General features: G+C 42.2%; 1 protein-coding gene across 1 annotated transcript; it reads left to right on the forward strand.

The window, feature by feature from the left end:
- Positions 1–386: 386 nt before the first annotated feature.
- Positions 387–20,896, forward strand: LOC149297955 (pleckstrin homology domain-containing family N member 1-like). Its single transcript, XM_089487829.1, has 16 exons — positions 387–460; positions 3,410–3,509; positions 9,441–9,587; positions 11,184–11,264; positions 13,223–13,316; positions 13,663–13,787; positions 15,582–15,728; positions 15,867–15,947; positions 17,436–17,511; positions 17,619–17,773; positions 17,959–18,153; positions 18,354–18,602; positions 18,739–18,771; positions 19,462–19,638; positions 20,203–20,248; positions 20,676–20,896. The coding sequence occupies exons 1-16, from the start codon at positions 387–389 to the stop codon at positions 20,894–20,896; spliced, it is 2,001 nt and encodes a 666-aa protein (XP_089343955.1).
- The last annotated feature ends 220 nt before the right edge of the window (positions 20,897–21,116 follow it).

Below are 21,116 nucleotides of genomic sequence, written 5' to 3' on the forward strand. Positions count from 1 at the left end.
CTGCACAAATGGTTAATAGTAGGCAAAACCATAAACCACCATCCTGACCCTCTATCTATCTATCTATCTATCTATCTATCTATCTATCTATCTATCTATCCATCCATCCGCTTTATGAATGAATGAGCTCTGACAGCAGCCCGGATCCCTTCTGTTGGCGGCTGTGATCGAACTCTCGGATAAGGCGGTCACACAGTGTGTCCCAGGTAAGCGGATCCGCCCCGTGACGAAGCCCCGCCCCTCCCCGCCCCAACACACATTGCACCAGGCAGCGAGTGTCCCCGGGGAGACACCCACTCAGGGGCAGCCGGTGGGCGGGAGGAAGGTGAGCTGCGGGAGGCTCGGCACGCACGGTTCAGTCTCACTCAGGACTTGGAGAGCTCGCCATGGGGAACTGTGTCCCGCAACCGGCCCGCCAGCTCCGGTACTCCTTCAGGAAGAGCTCGCTACAGGGCAAGGAGTAAGTATCGGCTCGCGTAAAGTCCCGCTCCTCACACCCTGCCTCCCTCAACCAGTTCTTATTTAACAGTTTATACAGAGATAGGAGCTACAGTTATTCCTCCCCACTCACTTTATAAATGCAGGAGAGCATCACCGAAACTTCTTAGTGTGTCTATATAGTTAATTCAGGCATGAGATACTTTGCTGGCGGATGAGTTTTACTTTTTGTTATTTCTTTTTGTATTTTTGGGTGTGTTTCAGGGTAAACTGCTCATCTAGTTTATATTATAGACCGGAGGCACAGGTCTTGCTGTTGTTAAAGGGGGGGGGGTAACATGATTCACTGAGGAGCCCCATCTGCTGCAGAACCTCTTGGTGTAACTTCAACACCTGTAGTAAAAGTGATTGACAGATCACTTTAACAAGTATTTGTTTTTGTTTAGTTTTTTGCCAAATGTCACTCAGTTTGTGAAAAAACGTACATTTGGCCCCGTTAGTGGGTTTGTTGTATTTTTGTGCATGATAACGTTGGATTTGGTAAACTTTTTCACGCTTGAATGTCATTGATGAGAATATAATTTTATTTATAAAACAATGAATGTTTTGTTTATATAAATTTTATTCGTGATAGAATGAGATGATACGTTGTATTTGTGTTTAATCATCTCGGTGCTAATGTGTCGCTGTGTCCCGGACAGCTTTGCACGTATTTTGTATGATCTGATGTGAATCACATTGGGGGGTTTCAAAGAGATTATAGGGGGGTGATGTAACCTGTGTAACTAATTACATTTATAAGAATGTATATTCCTTTGGGTTAAAATCTGCATCTCGAAAGCCTGGAGATAAATACTGATATGGAGATTTAAGAAAAGTAAAGCTTGCTCCATACATTCTCACTCCTCTCGCAATCAAAGGGTTAATGGAGATAATGTATTTATCATCCCAAAAGTCTGTAATTAGGCTTCATGTGGATTTGAATACTGGGACAATTAAAACCCCGGGGGCTACTCCCCCCCCCCCCCACCATGAGATTGTGGCAGCCTTGCTTTAATTGTGTTAAAATATGCTGGTATACTGCAATCGCTCGGAGCTGGGATCGGGTAAATGATTTAGGAGAAAAGCCAACAGATAAGTGTCATTTTACCCACCAATAGTACGGACTCCGTGCCGGCTCCCGATCCCGTTCGGAATCTTACGTTTAGAAGAATTGGGTGTAAGAGCTGGGAATTACATACTTTCTAAAGGGGTTTACTTTTTTGGCATGTTATTAAAAATAAATAATAATAAAAAAAAAAAAAATATATAAAATAAAAATTTCCTGACCAAAGAGGTCTTATGCCAATGATTTAAAATAAAGATGATTTAATATCTCCTCCTGGCTGGACTTTAAATGCTTTTACAGATTTGCAGTCGCTTATAAATGGCCATACAACGCTGTTGACTTGTCATTTATTATATTAAGTGTCTGGGAAGATAATTGCTTGCATTGCGTGATCATATTTTCCACCGGAATAAAAGCTTCTGATGACAGCTGACTTTAATCTTTCTCTTGTATTCAGAGAATTCAATCTTTCAAGTCTTTTATTGGTAAAGTGGTCAGACCACTTCTTCCAGAAAGTGGAAGCTCATCTTTACTACATTTTTAATGCCCTTGAAAAAAAATCACTCCATCCCATGCCTACCGCCCTCTAGCCTTTAGAAGTTTTTCTGCTAGCGAAGTGGACGAGATTTATGATATTTAATCGGGGGCTTTAGATGAGCAGATCAGACATTGTGCACCGGTATGGATTTCTGCCCATTAAGCAGCACATTGCTTGCCTTCGCAGGCATGGGGGGGGGGGCTTTGGTGTGTCTGGGAATAAGCTCTCTACAACAAGTGGCGGAGGGGATCACCCCCCCCCTCCAGGAATCGCTGGATCTCTGTATGGCCAGACAGGGCTGAAATATCCAATCTTATCTATACTTACTCAGCCCAATGTGTCTGTTTACTCTGTATTATTAAATAGCCTCGGCAGTGCTTTTCAGAGACACATGCCTGACGGCACATATTAAAATGTCAACGAGCTTGTGACTTTGTAATATAATTTAGATTATGCCAACGTTGAAAATCTGTCCAAAGAAGGCATTTAAATCTTCATTTTACTGGAAACTGACACCCGACAATATTAGATTTATCGCGCCGGCGTTCCGAGTATCGCTTTGTGAATTGTATGTTCTCCCGATCGCATGAGATCCGTAATAAAGTAATAAGAATGTTACGCGTAAGATATGCGTTCTGTGAAATATGTATTGGCGTTCGCTGGCTCTTTTCCATCTATACGTTTGCGGTAATCTGATACATGAATATAAGTGCGTCTCCTGTACTACGTATTGAAAGTTAGAAAGAAAGCAGATAACATTCCGTGGAAAGTCTTGTGATTATTGAAATATTTGCGCTAGCCGCTGTCCCAGTTCATGCCGTGTATTCCGGGTTATCTCACGCTAAACTACCATAGAAAGGACCAGATCCTCCCTTCAGCCCGGTTTTGCTAATATTTAAGACAGGACTGTGATGTCTAGTGTGTAGCCGGCTGGGGGCTTTTGTGGCCCCCCAGTGTGTTATGATGACACGGTATAAATAACTTGATAATGTTTTTGGACCTACCCTTTACCGCCCAAGGAGATATGGTCTTACATATGAGAAAGTGGATGTATTTTTAACCCCAAGCCTGAACCATTTGGCCCATCTGGGCTGCCCATGTTCTCCTGATGTAAAGACTGCCATATCTGCTGGGAGGCTGTTCTTGGTGAACTGTCATCACACCCCAACATTTATTGTGTTCCACCCGGCTGGTTATGAAGAGAGTGTGTCTGCGGGTCACACAGGGTATACGAGTGTTAATGTCTGTTTAGCCGGGGGTGTCCGCGTGACATCTTGTAGTGATGAAAGGTTACAATGCGTGTTTCATCGCCCGTCTCTTCGCAGGCAGGACAGCAGAACTAAGTGGACGTATTTGTTTGGGAACGAAAGTGCAGCTGGGAGAGCGACGCATTCAGACAACATTCTGCAGTATATCCCAGGGAAGGTAAGGATCGCTCCAACGTATTATTTTTATTACTTGTTTGTTTATAGAGGACAGCCTTTTACACACCTCTGCTTAAATAAATGACGTGACGTTACAGTGAAGACACCCTCGGTGATTATAGTCTATTGGCAGTTTGGAAATATTCAAGGCCCCCATCATTAATTAAAATAATCCGCTAAATAATTGTGGGTTAAGTTTTTAGTTCATCGGATATTCTGCATCTCTAAGTTTTTCTAAGCGAATGGACATTCGGCATGCTGGCCAAATCCCCGGTGGGCCGCTGACCAACATCCCTCCATACTCTCCCAATCTGCCGCTCCAGTCCTGGTTCCACCTATAAGGAAATGACCAATAAGGATATGCTTATTAGTACTGCTTACCTAAAGCAACAAGCTGTCCTCGTAATCCTGAAGATATATCTGATTTTATTGACTGTCTTGGCAGATTTGGGACTGTTGGCAGCTAGTTAACCTGTTATCGGCCATTATGCTTATCGTTGCGAAAGATTTTCATTCTGTGAGAAATGTTGTATAATTGTAACATTTTCTATGGAAAATTGAATAAATGTAACATTCCAACATACTCGTTATAACAAATACATGAAAAGGTCCGCTTAGGCTTCCTTGTTACCTTAATCCATCTGATAGATGTTAGTTTGCTGTTATCGCTTGCAGGTTAAAAGGTTTGGGGGAAGAGGGTTCATGTAAGACAACGCTCCATTTAATTGGTTGTCATTCTTTACATAGCCCACTGATTGGTCGTTCATTTGGGAATTTGGGACCTACTGCACCCTATAGCCTCTTGGACTAAAACAGTAATTTGCGTTGACAGTTGCTTGTGTAGAGATCAACACCACCTATTTTGGGCAAGTTTTCCTAACATTTGCGGCAACTCGTAAGGTCACCTTTGACTCCACTCTCTAGAAAAAGATTCTGTCCTTGCGGGAGTGTTCTGGAAAATAACAAGTATAATCCTGGAAATGACTCTAAAAAAAAAAACTATTGTGTACCTTTCGAGATGTAGACGTGTTCCCACCTTCCATACTTCATGTTGACCAAGACTTATCGCCACTGATGGCTGCAGTGAAGCCTTTTGTAGTTTTGAGAATTTCCACCGTATCTTTGCAGTTAAATCTAGATTTTTATCACATTCTCGATAAATCATTGAGCTTTTTTCCAAATCCCCTTTGTTTACGTTTCCACTGCTGCGGGTATGTTGAAAGTACGATTTACTCACTGATATTTCCTAACGTATTCAGTAACGGGGAATATGAGTAATTTTTAGGTTTTGTCAATGGAGCAAAAACATTAAAGAGAATTCTTGATGTTAGGACAGGTTAAAAATGTGTTATGCAATGTAGGAATTGTGCAGGGAAAAAGAATGTATCTATGTACTTTTTCACCCGATTACATGAAAAGTAACACAATTATTTCCCATAATATTGTTTATTTTAAGCAACAAATGGTATACACATAAGGTGAAGATAGAGATATATATATAATCTTATTTAATGTTTTAAACACAGTTAAAGTGGTTTATTTAAAATTCGGGAAAAGGGGTAGTGACAGAGCAGTAGTATATTACACATTAATATTATTACACATCAGTTTGACGGTTTTTAGGGCCGTTTGGCAGTGGAGAGGGCAGGTTCCAACCCTTATTCGATGGGATCTATTTTCCGATCACAATGCAGCAGCTTCCAAATTGTGTTCTCCGGGCCGGTGAAACAATGGAAAGAAAACATCACCTGGCTGGTTTCAATATATGAGTCACGCCGTCTGTGAATTGAAACATATCGCTCCATGGCAGCAATCAGCGCATACCTACGGTGACCTTACTGTCTGAGCACCTGGGATTATTTCACTGGCTCTGTCTGTGTTCATCGGGTTGCGCATGTAGACCAGAATGTAACTTTTCAAGGGGGATAACAGAGACAAGACTTCAATGCAATGTCTACATCGCTGTTGGGAGAGAGGCAGGCAGATCCCACATCGTGTTAGTGTCCTATATGTTTGCTGTAAAAGCCGTAGATGCTGCTATGTGTTTGTCTTAGAAATTTTGTCATTTCTCTGTAAGACACGCTAAGCAGGGGTGAGAACCTGGAGCCCCCTGTGCCTGTCTACCAACGCGTTTCACCGGGGTGCACCGCTGCAGGGTTATGTGACGAGCCGATGTAGGGAGAAATGCACCGGGATTCTGTAGAGTCTCAATTGGTTTCATGCCCTGAACCGGCAAGATCTGGAGGCGACCTTTTGGTCACACATAGGGGTAGTGAAACACGCATTAAGGCATGGCTGCTCCTTGAGGAAGCCGTCCAGTGCCCAACTCATTAAAAGTTCCAAGTAAATCTCGGCAGAAGTCAGCACTTGAGATGTATAGGAAAGTTTTACGTTCCCAAGAGGGTGGTAGATAAATGGAACAGCCTCCCAGCAGAAGTGGTAGGACTTAATACAGTGAGGGAACTTAAACATGCATGGGATAGACATATGGCTCAGTCTCTAAGGACTGATTTAAGGTCTAAGTCTCCACATCAGGAAGAGCGGGCAGACTAGACGGGCGAATGGGTCTTATTTGCCATCATGCTCTGTTTCTCTGTGTACTTTAGTATGCCGCTCTCACTTGAGCGGGGGAGGGGGGGGGCTGCAAAGGATTTTGAAGATTTTAATGCAACAACTTGAAGTCGGGGAGCGTTGTACTTTGGACACGGAGTGGGCTCCCTTGTTGCGAATCTAAGTGTGCTGATTGATGTTTGTTTGAAGCACACACGGGGGTTGCTATCTTTTCATTAACGTTTTACCTTTGCTACCTCAAAATGCGTACTTGTGTCAACAGTTTTATCTGAACTCATCACTGCCGTGTGAACCAGATGGGTGAGTTTATCGTTACAAGACACTCCTATCCGTATTCAAATTAACATCCAATTATCCCGATGCTTTCATCAGCAGCCAGCAGCGTTCTGATCACCATAAACGCGTTGTCTGTGTGCAGTGCATGCGCGGGGAGCGGTTGTGATCGTTCTTGTTACTGCTATCGTCACACCGGGTCATCTTATTTCTGTTTCCCCGAGCAAGAGATGTGTTTAGTCATGTGTCTGTCACTCTGGGGAGTGTGTGAGAATTTACCTGCGTCTCCCGGGGTCACTCACCTCCTGTACGGATCTGACTCATGTGATCGATCCCTTCCCCGATGTGATGTGGATTTCAGATGAAAACAGATTTTAGGGATACTCGGAAAGAATGTTCGAACAACCACACCTCAGAATCCCAGCCAAAGCGGACAAATATCAACATTTACGCAATTCCTGGAATTAACCCCTTTAGAGCTAGTGTGACATTCATTGCGGAACGTAGTCTTCATTAATGCTTATTGATTTTATATAGCGCCATCATATCTGGTAGCGCTGTACAAATAGTACATATCAATCTTTAAAGAATTCTTTATCATGTTAAAAAAAAATTATTTTTGATGCCTATAGGCCACATCGTCTTAACCGTGTAATATTTAACGGCAGCTAGCGTTCACCCGCATTAGGGATTTTAGCTGTGGTGTGATGATGCGATCTCAGCACCTCTGACAGGGAAGGTGTTTGACGAAGCTGTTTTATTTGAAGTCACGGCTGAATGGAGCTGAGGGCTGATGGGACTACGGGGGGGCTATTGTTCCCCGCGTGTGACCGTCTCCCTGCGGCTCCGGACTGACTGGGGGAAACGTGTTAAAAGGCCAATTTCCCTTTTCGTTGTCCGCCTGCCTCGCACTTGGTGGAAGGTGTCAGACAGGATCTGATGCTCTGAATCCTTGACATTCTGTGTTTTCCAAAGCAGGGGGTGTGAATAATAAGACAGAGCCGCCAAAATGGTGGAGGGGGAAATGGCCAGAAAAATGCGGTCCGAGCGCTGGGGTGTAGATAAGGACTTGAACTCAATCAATACTTAATTGGCATCTATTTCCAGGGGTGAAAGGCTGCCCACTATCAACAGCCCCAAGCCACGGCTCTCTGTGCCACGGATACGGCTAGCGTGGATGGGAAACCACTTGGGTCGTTGTAAATATATTTTAGAGTAGATCTGTCGCATAAACCACCAGAGATCAGAAACCATTCTTTTATGTTGTTTCAACATTCTTACTTGTTTGCCAGTAAGGAGCAGTCACATTTCCAACACTGGCTGCTCAGTTTTTATTTTATTATTAAATATTTTTATATTTTATATTTAATATTAAAGTAGTTTAGAAAATAGGAGGAGGTCAGCATTATCGCCTAAAATAATGTAATAAGCTCCACGACCTTTTTTGATAAAATAGTTTTAAAACCATTTCTCTTGCGACATATGACGGGGATCACGGCAGCTTCGATACTTTATCCAGTGAGAAACTGTATCCGGTCCCTTTAAAGTCAGGCCCATGCCGGCTTCACGTTACTAGCATTCATTTAAAGCTTTAAGAGCGCTATGCAGAAAGGCAGGGTGTTTAATACCCCATCCTACAGTGTACTGTAACGTGGTATTCAGCTGGCAGGACATTCTGGGGTGGGGAGGGCTATCCGTTTCCTTAATTCCGCATTCCAGCCCACCATCCCGAAAAAGCCCAAATACATCCATTCGGGGGCATTGATCAAGGTTATACATTTCTAGGAACATTTTAAAATGTATCTAACCTTCCTCTAAAAGGCCATTGATCGGGGCAAATAATTTACCAACCCTTAACATAAGTATCCTGGTAAAAAAAACCCCCCAAAAAAAAACCACAGAGACCTCCTGCAATTGGATAAATAAACAGGGAATAAATTACTGCTTTTTTTAATACTAATTATTTTATTTTGCTCTTGTCCGTGGTCTGGCTGTAAGTAAGTAATCCGCGCTACATCCCATGTCTTAAATGTTTAAAAATAAAATAACCAGGTTTATTTTCAGTTTAAAGAATCACTTGGTTCACTGAATTTCTATAAAGATTAATCTATTACCTTTTTATGTTTGTGTTTAGGCTTTAAATGTTTGCTTACTCTAGTAATCTGTTAACATTTTTACAACAATCTAGACTATGGCCAGGGATTAGCAGGAGTTACACAATGCGGACACAGTGTGTGGATTTAAGTACCCTTAGCGTCTGCGTATTCATCGTTTCTTTATTTTATCTACTTGGCACATAGCAGAAATCTATTTTTTGGTGTCGGCTTTTCTTTCCCTAGATAGAATCACCTCTGCTCTAGACGCTGCAACTGTTATAAATGCTCCGATCCAGAGCTGTACGCACGGGATGGGGATGTATATACCACTGCCCAAAAACAAGGGCTTTGATTGACATGTCTGTCCTCGAGCCGAGATATCCAAAAGTCGGGGCATGTTTGCAGCCTCCCGAGGCCTGGAGTTGTACATCTCTGCCCTTTGCTCCAGAAACATATACATTACCCTCCCTCTGTAGCATGTAGGGTGAAGCACGTGGTAAGCGGGATTCTAGAACCGCAGCTAATGGCCATCGGCCGTGCGGGATTTGTGCAGCTATTGATTTCAATGCAACCAGACACAGGTCACAAATATAAACTGATTCATGTACACTTACTGCTTCTCCGTACCACCTGCCTGCGAGTCCCTAGAATAGTGGAGTCTGTCTCGTGAACGCCTTTTGGTACTGAGATTCTATTGACGCTCGGAAAAACTTATAACTAATAAGTGTTAATTTAGTGACCCTAAAGGGGTTGAATATTGACGCACCATAATGAGCTCTGTTTCCTGAATTGTTCGTTTCAAGGCATCAATGTGTTTTATTTTATACATAAATTCATAACCTTTTAATCCAGAGTTCCCAGGAGGTGAATAGTACAGTGACTCACAATGTGTCGTCTTTAAATTGCCAAATCTTGCTAAAAGGCCTATAGGCTCCTCTTCTTTATCTGTGGATTTCCAGATTTTTATCAATTTACTTGGTTTTTCTTGGCAGGATTTTGGAAGCCAAGATGCAGCGAAAGATAATCTGGACCAAAGATTCCTCAGCATCTTCCGCAAGGGGAAGAAGAAAACCATTGTCCGGAACATGGGGCAAATGATTCATTATTCCAAAGTCAGATTTCGCTTCCAGCACAGCCAGGTAAATATGAGTAATTTTACCTGATTCACTATAAATGATTGGGTAAGCAGTAGGTGTACTATGTTCAATTGCGGATAATTTTTTTTTGCTTCGTTAAAGAAGTGTGTCTTTGTCAGTGGACCAATCACGCCGTTTTTTTACATTTGGCTCTAGTAGGGGCAGGTGGGTCTCGGTCTTTCTTGTAGATCCACCTGATTTATTGAATTAGTCAGATGCGAAATGTTTGTAAATATGTATGGTTTGGTGGCTATTTGAAGCCGTATCCTGTATGACGTTCCATGGAGTTCTGGTCACGTTAAGTTCATCATAAAGGCAAGGAACGTGAAGACTTTCAAATGCGTTGCGCTCATTCATGCGCTCTGCTGCTTGGTTCCCAGTGCAAGGGACTGTCCTGCGCGGCTGTCTGCTGGTGCAAGGGACTGTCCCTGTTCATATGATTGAGTCACAGTCATCAAAATTCCATCTCCCTCCCTTCTTGCATACTAGATGATCGATCATATATATAAATGTGTGTTAAGGAAGTACAAGCCTGCATGCCAGTTGCCACCCCCACGCCTCACTTTTTATGCTGGCACATTGTTGCGTTGTATTCAATGTAACGTAACAATATGCCTAGATATATTCCGAAGACAAAATGCCTCTTTAATGCTAGGTATCACTTTAAAGAGACAGTCCATTTATGTTATCATTAAAAGTACAGGCAAGTCATTACTTGGGTGTGAACGGGTTAAAGAATGAGGCTGTTGACATCAGCAGTTTGACAAAAGTCAATCAGCTTGGAGTCCAAACACTACCCCTCCCCTCCTCGCCTGCGAAGTCTACGTACAACTACCTGTGAATCATTTCCGCTTACCGCTGAATGTTGGACTCTGATCTCGAGTCTGGCTGATAAGTCCTGGTTTGTTGACTGTGGGGAAGGTGTCCCAAATCCTTCCATAAAATTGTTAATTTGTTTCTTGCCCTGTTCCCACACTGTTACTCGACATTCTGTGGGTGACTGTTCTATCCTCCAAATAAATGTCATCAACCATGTGTCGCCCTGCTAAAAATCAACACTGCTTACAAAGTGCCCCGAAAAGTGATTTCCGTGCAAACTTCTGAAACTGGTATTCTAACCAAGTTCTTTGAAACGTAGATCGGCTGAATTATTCAATCGCTTGCTATTACGAGAAGACCATTTTTCACCTTCTACCTTTCAAAGGAGGAATTCTAAATCCAAAATGCCGTTATTAATATTCCCATTATTGTAATCATTTTTATATTAAAACTGACAAATGGCCTATGGCACGATATGTGAAATCTATGAAATGGCATGAATCTGGCAGGGGACCTCAGCAGGGGTTAATTAACCTTTCCTGTGATATTTAAAAGTCTAATAATTTAAACGAAATTTGCTTAAACAACTTTAACACAAAACTCTGAATATGATATGCTACTAATGCACAAAAACGTTTTACTGCGAAAACATTGAATCTTTACATTCTTTTTTGGTTGATTTTTTTGTAACAGCCTGAATTTGGACTAAAACTGGTCTGTCTGGTTTGGGGGGATTCTCCACTTTACATAAAGTGTATGTTTTTTTTCTTTCTGTTGCAGGATGTCAGTGATTGTTACTTAGAGCTGTTCCAGTCGTACCTGTATTTCCAGTCCCGTGGCCCCACCGGGCTGACCTATCAGGTGAGTCGATTTTGTAACCCCACACTTTGCCGGCTTTTGGCGTCGTGTTTGCTCCATACACCGAGATCCGTAAAAACAAGACACAATTTCACGTTTCTGCCGGCCCGGGCCCCATTGCTCATATCTATCTTGTTCGTTTGACCCCTCAGGGTCAGTTCCATTATGTATGTTTACCCTACTCAGAATACCCACCCCTTATCTAAATCATGGGGGGCTTTGTCTGACGAGCGCATCGGGTTACCATTCGCTTCCCTGCACACCTCTCAGGTGCTTAAAGGATTTTTGACATTGTCAATATGGTTTGTTGTTTTCTTCTATGCTTTCTTGGTGGGATCGAGTCGGTTATTTAGTTATCTTATCTGGCGAGCTTTTGTTTTGTAGGTAGAAGGTTTCTCACCAAGACCCTATTGTTTAACCCATTCTCTTCCAGAAGGAAAACAAAGGGCCATAGCATAGGAGTTACTGTATCTATTCTATAAACTCGTTAAAGCATACCGGTGGAATTAGAAACACAATAAGGAGATGTGGCGGGCAAACCGCTTTTATCCAGGGTTACACAGACGATTGTTTTGGCTAAAACAGTGCTTTGTCTCTGAAATGTTCTAGAAATATTTATCTGAAAAATATTTTCTCTGTCTAACTAACCAGAATGTAAGCGCGATTGACAAAATCCTAATTTTGAATTTAAAAACCTCTATCCAGATCCTTTTATCTATGTGTTCGCTTTGCCTGGAAACTAGAAAGCACATTCTTGGAATAACTTGCCAAGTTGGTTTTATTTATTTTTTTTTCTTCTTATCCCAGACTACATATTTGCCGACTAAATTGATTTTGTCAGGTATCCAAAAAAATAAATAAAACAAGCATGCAGATGGACAATGGCCGTATTCATGTCAAAACATGTACCTATAGAATACGTTCCCGATAGCAGCAATCATTATTCGTAGCGCCTGCGGTGGCTTTTAGGTTACTGTTGCACAACTTTTCTTATGTCCCCACATTCTATTAAAGTGAAAGCAACGGAGTAGCTGTAGAATTTTACACCCCATAAGTATCCCATTGTCCTGTCTCCAAGTTGTACGTAGGGAGGGGGGGCAAAGATAATTGTCTGATTAAAGGTTCTGTGAATCAAGTCTGACCCCAGGTTTAGCTCGGTTTGGGCAGTACGCCCGTCAAACTGTAGTGCGGGTGTCCCGTGATGGGCAGAAATCTCCTATGGAGCGGAAGGGAGTACAGCGTGAGGACCAAAAAAAGCGAATGAAGTATGGGTTTGTCTTACTGAGTCTTCCACTATTGACAGTCTTTGGGGTGAAGCCGCCACGACTTCCACAGCTTTAGTTAAATTTAAAAGAACATTTTCTTTTAATTCTACAGTTTTTATACTTTTTTTTTTTTTTTTTGGCCACATGATTTTCCAATGCATTCTAAAATGGCAGAAACACTAAGTTTTTTTTTTTTGTGTCATATGACAAAAACCTGCTGCTGGCCAAATTACGAACAAGGCAAAAGTTCATATAATTAAAGGACTATTTTGGGGGTACTAGGAATGATGTTTCTGGTAGAATAATGTGAGATTCAGCGTTGGAAAAGCGGAAGCTTTAACCAGAATCCTGTGTCCCGCTGGGGGGGGGGGGGGGGGGGGTATTTAAAGCGTGTGTCTGTTACAGAGAATATGTTGCTTATCTTCCAGCACAGGCTCACACGGCAGACACCTGAATTATATTCAAGTCACTTCAAAGATAGTTCTGGGACTTAAACCAGACCTTCCCGTGAGAAGTTCTGTTTGTTTAAACAAACTAGATGTTCCCATCATTTGCAAAGCACACGGCAACTCGGTCTGGAGAATCAGAACTGTTTAGACACCATTGACAATTTTTTATATGCAAAAGTGTGTGCATGTATGTAATCTTCATAAATGTTCCTTATGTGCTCTTTACTAACCATGATTTGTTATGCAGGGGTTGGTGCCCTTGAAGGAGCTGAGTGTCTATAAACTGGAGCGTTCTAAAGTCCCACCTAAGCCAGAAGAAGAACACGCGTTCCGGATCACGGGTGAGTGCTGTGCAACAGGACAACATACGGTGAATTAATGAATAAAATAAACCTGTTTGGGCACACTGCCTCCCATCTCCCAAACACAATCCATGTCTGCTGAAGAGAAGTGGAGCAACACCCGAACATGTTTAATTTGTAAAAAATACCAATAATAATAATTAATTCCTAGCTCCTATCTATTTAATTTTAAAACTGGAAAATAGTGTGATTATGTTGATTCGTGTGCCAGAGGAATGCTGTTGAACTTTGGTTGCTATTCCTCAAACACAGAATCCCATTTGAGGATATTTTGTGAAAAGTAATTTCTTCTTGCCTGACCCACCCAATTCCCTGATTTCTCCAGGTCCTTTGCTGAACCCGTTGATTGTTTACTGTCCGAACCAGCTAGAGCTTCAGAAATGGCTTTACCACCTGGAGAAACAGATCCAGCTCAACGGTGGAAACCTGGAGGCTTTCCCTACAGCAGAAGTAAGACCAAATCATGAGTACGGATGTGCCGCGCATGATAAAAGGGCAGTCTGCTGCATAATTGCAGCATTAGAAGCGTATTTCTCATACAGTTCAAAAGGTTCAAATTCTTTAATAATAATGTACGGTTTTTCTAGAGAACACTTAATTGCCATGTGACAAAAGCAGACACTTGTAGGGTGTAGTTGTTATAGAAACCAAAGAGGCTTCTAAAAGGTTTGTTTCCGTGCGCTTATTTGCGTGACGTTCTGTCGAGCGCTGGTAATGTTTTGTCTAAGCGGAGCAGCAGCATCTTAGGAGTCCAAGGCCCGGGACTTGTTGAAACTTTGTACTTCGATTTCCCTGGGGGGAGATTTTCATCCCGCTTCATGCACAGGGCTGGTAGAAAGGGTAGTGCCGTCGGTGCTACATGAGAATAATGCGCCCGGCACTGTGCACGGCCCGGGACAGCTGAACCCACCTGTTGGCTGCAGATAAGCAGCTGTGATTAACACAGTGGGGGCAGAGACATAGCTCCAGCTGTCCCGAAACACAAGGACTACAGATTCTCAGCTTTCCTGAACTTCACATCCCTGACTTCACCCCTGGATCCCCAGTCATTGCGTATTGATTTAGCGCAGGCTCTTAGAAAACTAAAGAAAGCTATAAGAAGCACGGGCTTTCACTTAATTTATGGTTTTTATTGTAGTGATTTCAGCTATTCAAAGTAAATCCGCAATTTATTAAGATTTTCTTTCTTTTCTCTTTCTTCCCCTCTTCAGTTGTACTTTGATAGAGTTCAACCTTCCTACAAGAGACGTAAATCCCCCTTTAAAGATATAGGGTTTCATTAGGACCATCTATCATAGAGCTTTGTCATATATGTTATATGTATTATAAGTCTTGTATTATGTATGTATAATGTAAGTTAATCCTACTTACATGTGTGTTGGATGTTGTTAAAAATAGTTTTTCTTAAAAGATTTAATAAAGAATAATAAAAAAATAAATAAAATATTTTCTTGCTGAAGGAGGCAGTTTTTCAACATTAAATCCATATTTTTTTCCAGAATTTCCTTTTAATCGTATGGGGAAAATGTTCAGTAGGTCTATATACAGTGTAGAAAATAATTGGAGGATAATCTGCTCTATATGAACTAAATTAGCCACTTCTGTGTTTAGATAGAATCTCTGTAAATCTCCAGAATTTTGGGAAGCCGTAGAACTGTGTGTTCCTGTAGCTTTATAGCCATGAATAAAGATGGCTGACCCGCCATACCCTGACCAAGACCCTTGGCAAGCATGTAATGGAGGAAGGGCTCAGGTTCTCTGTCCCTCTTCCCACCTTCCTTGCTCCATCTTGCGTTGGGTGCTTGTGGCTCTTGAAACTCTAGAAGGAGCTGCTCTGAGAACAGACCGTCCTGAACAGCAGCAACAGCTGTGAGAGCGGGGAGCTGTCCTACCCCGCCTGCCAAGGGAATACCCCCGCTTCTTGGCAAAGCCGCCTGGATCCCAAACATTGCCACCCCACAGGCTCCAACTGCCCCACTCCCAGTTGGAAAGAATATAAGTTTTACAGTAGCTGCTTTCATGACAATTGAGTGTGTCAGAATTCTGGAAGCTGCACATGGATAGAGCCTTCGCTGGCTCCTCCTGACCTCGGTGGTATTTGTATTGCTGGATCATGCCATGTTTGCGTAGGGCCTTCCTGTAGTAACTTGTACCGTCTTTACTTCGTGTTCTGGCACAAACGGTTACATTTCTTACTCATACTTTCTGTCCGCTTTTCTTACTTGTTTTTGTTTTTCCGCGAAGGTGAATAATGCCAGCAACATGGAGAAGGCTGAGCTCAGGCGGTCTGTACAGAACCAGCCCGTGCAGGACTGGCAAGGGACTCAGAGGGAATCTCTAGGGGCCATCGCCTGCATCTCCAAAGTGAAGCTTCAGACCCTGCCGTTCCAGGTTAGTCTCGGGAGGACGTGCGCAGGTTTTCAGACTCGTTTGGGTGACTTATCGGTCTCTCTTAGGGTTATGATGGACATTAGTGTGTAGTCTCTCACCGTGCTCTCTGGCGCCCTCTAACTGCAGTGTTTTTCACAGGAGCTGAACGACAGACTCTTGGTGCTGTACCCAACCACGCTGGTCATACTGTCTGAAGAAGGAAAAAACCTGTGTTTTAAGGTAAAGCATTTGCCATAATTACTGATTTATTCTTATTTTGTGCGCGTTGAGTTATATGCACAGGTTTTCTTTTTACCTCTGTGTCATCAGTTGCTGATTGTTGCCATAGTAAAATTAAAGCGAATTAAAACTTTGGGTCTCCTTAAGTGATACAAACTTCAAATGGAAGGACAAAATGAAGGATCTCCTCAATAGTTCTAGTCTTGTAAGAAGTATAATTTGATAATGACAATTTCCATTATTAGGCATGGTTTTGTTTGCTAATGGAACTCAACACCATTAATAAAAAGTTGAATAGGTGTGTGTGTATATATATATATATAATATATATAATACACACTCTACATGGAAACAGACTTTGAAGGCCCATTTTTCCTGATTTAAAAACTCAGACCTTAATCCAGGTCTTGTCTTAGACTCATAGCTGTGTTTGCGCCTACCACATCTGCCGGAAGGCTGTTCCATTTATCTACCACACTCTCAGTAAAGTAAAACTTCACACCTAAGCCTCCGACCGTCTAATTTTAGATGAATTATTCCTCTCTGGCCGAGAAAGCGTTAAAGGTTTTTCCATATATCACACACTGCATATATATTAATAATTAACCGGGGTAGCGGTGCTATGCATGTGTTGTGTAAGCAGTGATGAGTGATCTGGCAGAGATAAGTCAGCTCGTAATCTGAATTACCCGCGCATGCTGTGTTATTGGTTGTGTGGCAACCTTTCCTGTTGACCTACGAGGCGGCCGTAACCCTTCACATCTGACGATCGATGGGAAAACCGCAAAGGAATGTAGGACCTTCTTAAGATCTGAGCGTGACTTATCAGACCTGTCACACAAAACCAACTTTATATTCATCAGCTGCACATAAACGTCTCCGGGGCTGGATTACCGTGACGGGAGTTGGTGGAACGTGTAAACATGCCACCCGTTCGTTGGGAGATATTATAGGGTTCCTGGCTGTGCGGCAGCCATTGCCGGGCTCTGATGACTGGTGTAGATGGGGAGATAAAGGCAGTTGTGAGTCAGAGTGGGTGAGAAAGCGAGACTCACGATATAGAGCGGGGTGTGTGTGGGAACAGGAAGCAGACTTTAATTTACTAAATTATACAGGGAGGGAGGACTCCATTATTATCGGTGAATATTAAATTAACCCACTGTGGAACGCAACTATATATATATATATATATAATCGGCACGCAAACAACACCTACACTTGGTTACGTGCTCGGTACAGCATATAGAGAGACTACGAGAAAGTAATAAAACCCGTGAAAACCCCTGTGCCGTTTATATGAGGTTTGGTTATTATTTGGAATTTAGGATAACATTACTTTTCATAATGTTCAATGATATTGCTCCGGGATAAATATGTTGAGCCAATATATCTTGGCATAAATAATAAATCTGGCTTAGTTGGATCACACATACACCGGTCTTTATCCTAAATACTCCGCGTTTAGATTTCTCACCTTCTCTCCCGCAGGGCGAATTGCCTCTGAAAGCCGTACGGGTGATTTCTGACGAGGCGGACAAGCAAAAGAAATCTTTCCTAATAGAAGGTAAATCTTCACAACAAAGACAATGTAAATGGTCTTTTTGTGTCCAATCCGTGTTCTTGGAGGAAAGAAATAAAACGCCAATGGTTTTTTTTTTTTTTGCCCTGTAGGAAGATACATCAACACAATCCGGGTGACGTGCTTTACTCAGATGGACTACGCCGAGTGGATGGACAATCTGAAACGGGCGCAGCAGCAAAACAGAGACTCTTCTCTCTCGGGTTCAAGCAGTTTCTGCGGCTCTCACTCTGCGCAGCAGGACCAGGTACATCACCCTGGGGTCTTCTGAGAACCGGGCTAGGATCATGCCAGACGGCAAAGAGATCTGAAACAGTTAACTTATCGACTAATGTTAACGGGCGTTCAAAGATTTACATTGAATGCTTATTATGGGAAATCACTGAGTCTAAAAGGCTTCAATGTCTAAATGTCTGTCTTTCCTCTTTACAGCTGACGGCAAGCTGCCGGAGCTCCTTCGCCTCTGAGGGTCGTACTAAGTCTTGGGCGTCAACGGGGAAACCGCCCGGCTCAAACCGGCAATCTCACAACACCACGCAGGGCTCCGACCGGCAGTCTTTTACCATTCTGTCTGAACAGCCAAACAATAGCGACCCCCTCTCGCCCGGATACGCGCAGCCTGTGCATGTGAGTGCTCCGCTTCTCCACTTCTCCAAGTGTTTGGGTTTACAAAGATTCAGCAAAATAGAAGACTGGAATGTTAATTGAACAAGATATATGAAAATACAGCATATATATTCATTTTAACCAAAGTCATTGATGGAATAGTGGGGCTTCTTATACAAAATCTCAAAGGCTGAGGTTTATTGTTTTTTCATTTGTTGCAGTGTTTGGCGAATCCTCAGCGGTCCAATGGAGCAGGAGATCTACAGAGAGGCGGCAGCATCCGTGGGTCAAAAGGGAGAAATAATTTAACTGTGCAGATACCGACGGCTCTGCCGCACAGCTACGACCTGGAAACCACTGCGTTCGGTCTGATCCCCGAAACACCCAGCGAGGATCTTCTATCCCCTGTATATAAGGAGCCATATTCCTATCAAAGATCAAAGATGCAACCATCAGGAAACGAGGGAAAAGTATGTCTGTTTCTTTACTCCCACTGGTACATTATTCACATTTAATAGACACTGAATCCATCTTACCCTTTTTCTTGTTTGGTGGGAGTATAACTTCTGTTGTCTTCGTTTTGAAATTTTTTTTTCACAATTGTAGAACCATTGTGTGATCACGTTTGGTGGAAATCAGGTACGCTTGGACTGATCCAAGTTATAGAGAGTCTCATCCAGGGGTCAATTATGTCCCTATCCTGGCTAGTGAGTGTGTAAAATGTATACTGGTTTTGCTCCTTTCTTGTAATTACCCCATCATTTTTGATTTCATCATCTGTGTAAGTGAAGAGTGGCTCTTAAATGTCTATTGCCTTGGTCTCTTTGGAATGTAGTTTGATTCCTATAATCTTCTCCAGTCTGCATCAGAACCCTTGTGGTGAGATGTGACCTAGTTACGTGGACCATGGGAGGTCATATTAAATTAATAAGTGTTCTGTATTACAATAAATTATATGGTGAAGTAATCTAAGGTGCGGCCTCCTCAGGTCAGGGTCAGGAGACGTAGCCACCTAACCTTTGTTACTTAGTGTCCTTAGTGTCCAGTCTTATTATTTTCTAACAAAATCATGGCGTTTATTCAGTTAAACAGATGGAGCCTCACAGACAGCACGCCGTCTTCAGCAGAATCCAACTGTCCATCAAAATTCCCATTGTATGCTGAGCCCTACACACCCACTGAACCCCCAACAAACAACATTGTGGAGGAGGTAAGGGACACGTTTCTCCATCGGAATTGTCCGTTATCTTAACTGAAGTCAATCTGTAGTTGTCCAAAGGTTATCCCAAAATTATGCTATTTTTCATGCCATTTTTTCCCCCCATTTAGATTTTAAAGAACCTGACCTCCTGCCGGACTGAGGTCTCAAATTTGAAGACCAACGGATCATTCCATGTGGACCATAGTCCTCACCGGGCCTTACACAAGATAAATTCAAACCCAGTGAAAGGAAGCCAGCAGCTTGTGAAAACCATAGTGCATAGAAATAGTGAGCCAGATACCTCGGTGAGCTGCAGGATCGCTCCATCCTCACAGACACAATTCTTTAAAAGTGTAAGTTCTCCAGACCCAGAGTGATGTGCGAAGTAAAACCTCGTACAGCCAGTATGGCGGTAGCACGCGAGACACACGTGTGATTAGTCTGTCTCATTAGTACACGGTCTGTGTGGACAACCGCAACATCATAATTGAGGTAGAAAAAGTTCGCCCATTTTCTGTTCAGTGCATTAATTGAATTTTAATCTGAAGGAAACCTTTTTCTTTATATGCCCCATGAAACCAAAGTCCCCACTGTGAAATGGGGGCAAATCTTTACCTAACCATACTTTTTTTTCTTTCTTACATTCTGTTCATCTCCTTTCATCAAAGGCAGTAGAGGCAAATATATTGAATGCATTTTGATAACGTTAGGCCATCTACCAAATGTCTAAAGAGCAGACTAAAAGGACGGCATACTTTGTCCTCAAGTCACATCCTGTTACAATGTTATTAGTATTAAGAGTTTTAAAGTATGTGTTTCTTTTTGATGCAGAACATTTTTATTTAAATGCCTCTCTTTTTGTTACTAAGGTTTCTGAATTGAAGGAAGAAATTGCCATGTCTCGCAACTCAGAAGGTAATATATAATTTTTTTTTAAATAAGTAAAAAATCATGTTTTGCATATATTTTGTTACTAGGCCTCTAAATCAAATTGAATTTATTAATTTATTTTACGTTTTTGTTTCTCATTTGGGAATAGCAACTTATGTTGTCCCACAGTGTATTTCTGGCAAAGCTAAATATAAAGACTTAAAAATGTTTAGTTTAGAGATATTTTGGGTGGTGACATGGTGATTCTGAAGGCAAGATTCTCCTTCTGGACTTGAAAATAAAGGATAAAATATACATTTTATAAAAAAAAAAAAAGTGTTCACCCTTAAAATTGTGGGTTTTCTTGATAGTTTAATGTTAAATGAAAAAAAAAAAAAAATAGCTCCTATGAGGCTCAGAATTCTGTTGTTTTTTTTTTATTGTACTAACGCACATTTACTACTCTTTGCAGTGGAAGACATTTTTGATTTACCCTCCTCTGGAAGCATTTATCCCGAATCTCTGGAACATGACTATGCAGAGCTGCAGAGTTTTCAGAGCGACCTCAGCTATGACAACATTTGGGACTATGAGGCCAAGGAGAAGGTGGTAAACCGGTTCTCTCCACCTCCATACACGGGGAGCCATAACTCAGGATGGCATCAGAAGGCTATGCCCAGCAGATGGTTGTAAATGTGAACTATGTTCCACCTGAACAACGCGGCATAAACTCATGTCAAGCAAAGAGATGTATACTCTGCCCGCAAGCAGCGCTGCTTGGTGAAGTCGGAAGGACTTGTCTCCGATACTGCACTGCCCACTGGAGTTTTTAGGAGTGGACTCGCTGCCAGCTATGATTTAACATCTCAACCAGGGAAACGATGTCCTTGGTTAAATATCCCTCCGCTCCAGT

This window comes from Sceloporus occidentalis, unplaced genomic scaffold (genome assembly GCF_023333645.1).
Source record: "Sceloporus occidentalis isolate IW3139 unplaced genomic scaffold, rSceOcc1.0.p SCAF_35, whole genome shotgun sequence".
Classification (NCBI taxonomy): domain Eukaryota; kingdom Metazoa; phylum Chordata; class Lepidosauria; order Squamata; family Phrynosomatidae; genus Sceloporus; species Sceloporus occidentalis.

Excerpts from the sequence above, each read along its gene's own strand:
- LOC149297955 (XM_089487829.1), top strand. The coding sequence starts at position 387 with ATGGGGAACTGTGTCCCGCAACCGGCCCGCCAGCTCCGGTACTCCTTC. Across the intron at positions 3,510-9,440 it reads TGCAGTATATCCCAGGGAAG|GATTTTGGAAGCCAAGATGC; the intron begins GTAAGGATCGCT and ends TTTTCTTGGCAG. Across the intron at positions 18,603-18,738 it reads CATCAGGAAACGAGGGAAAA|AACCATTGTGTGATCACGTT; the intron begins GTATGTCTGTTT and ends TCACAATTGTAG.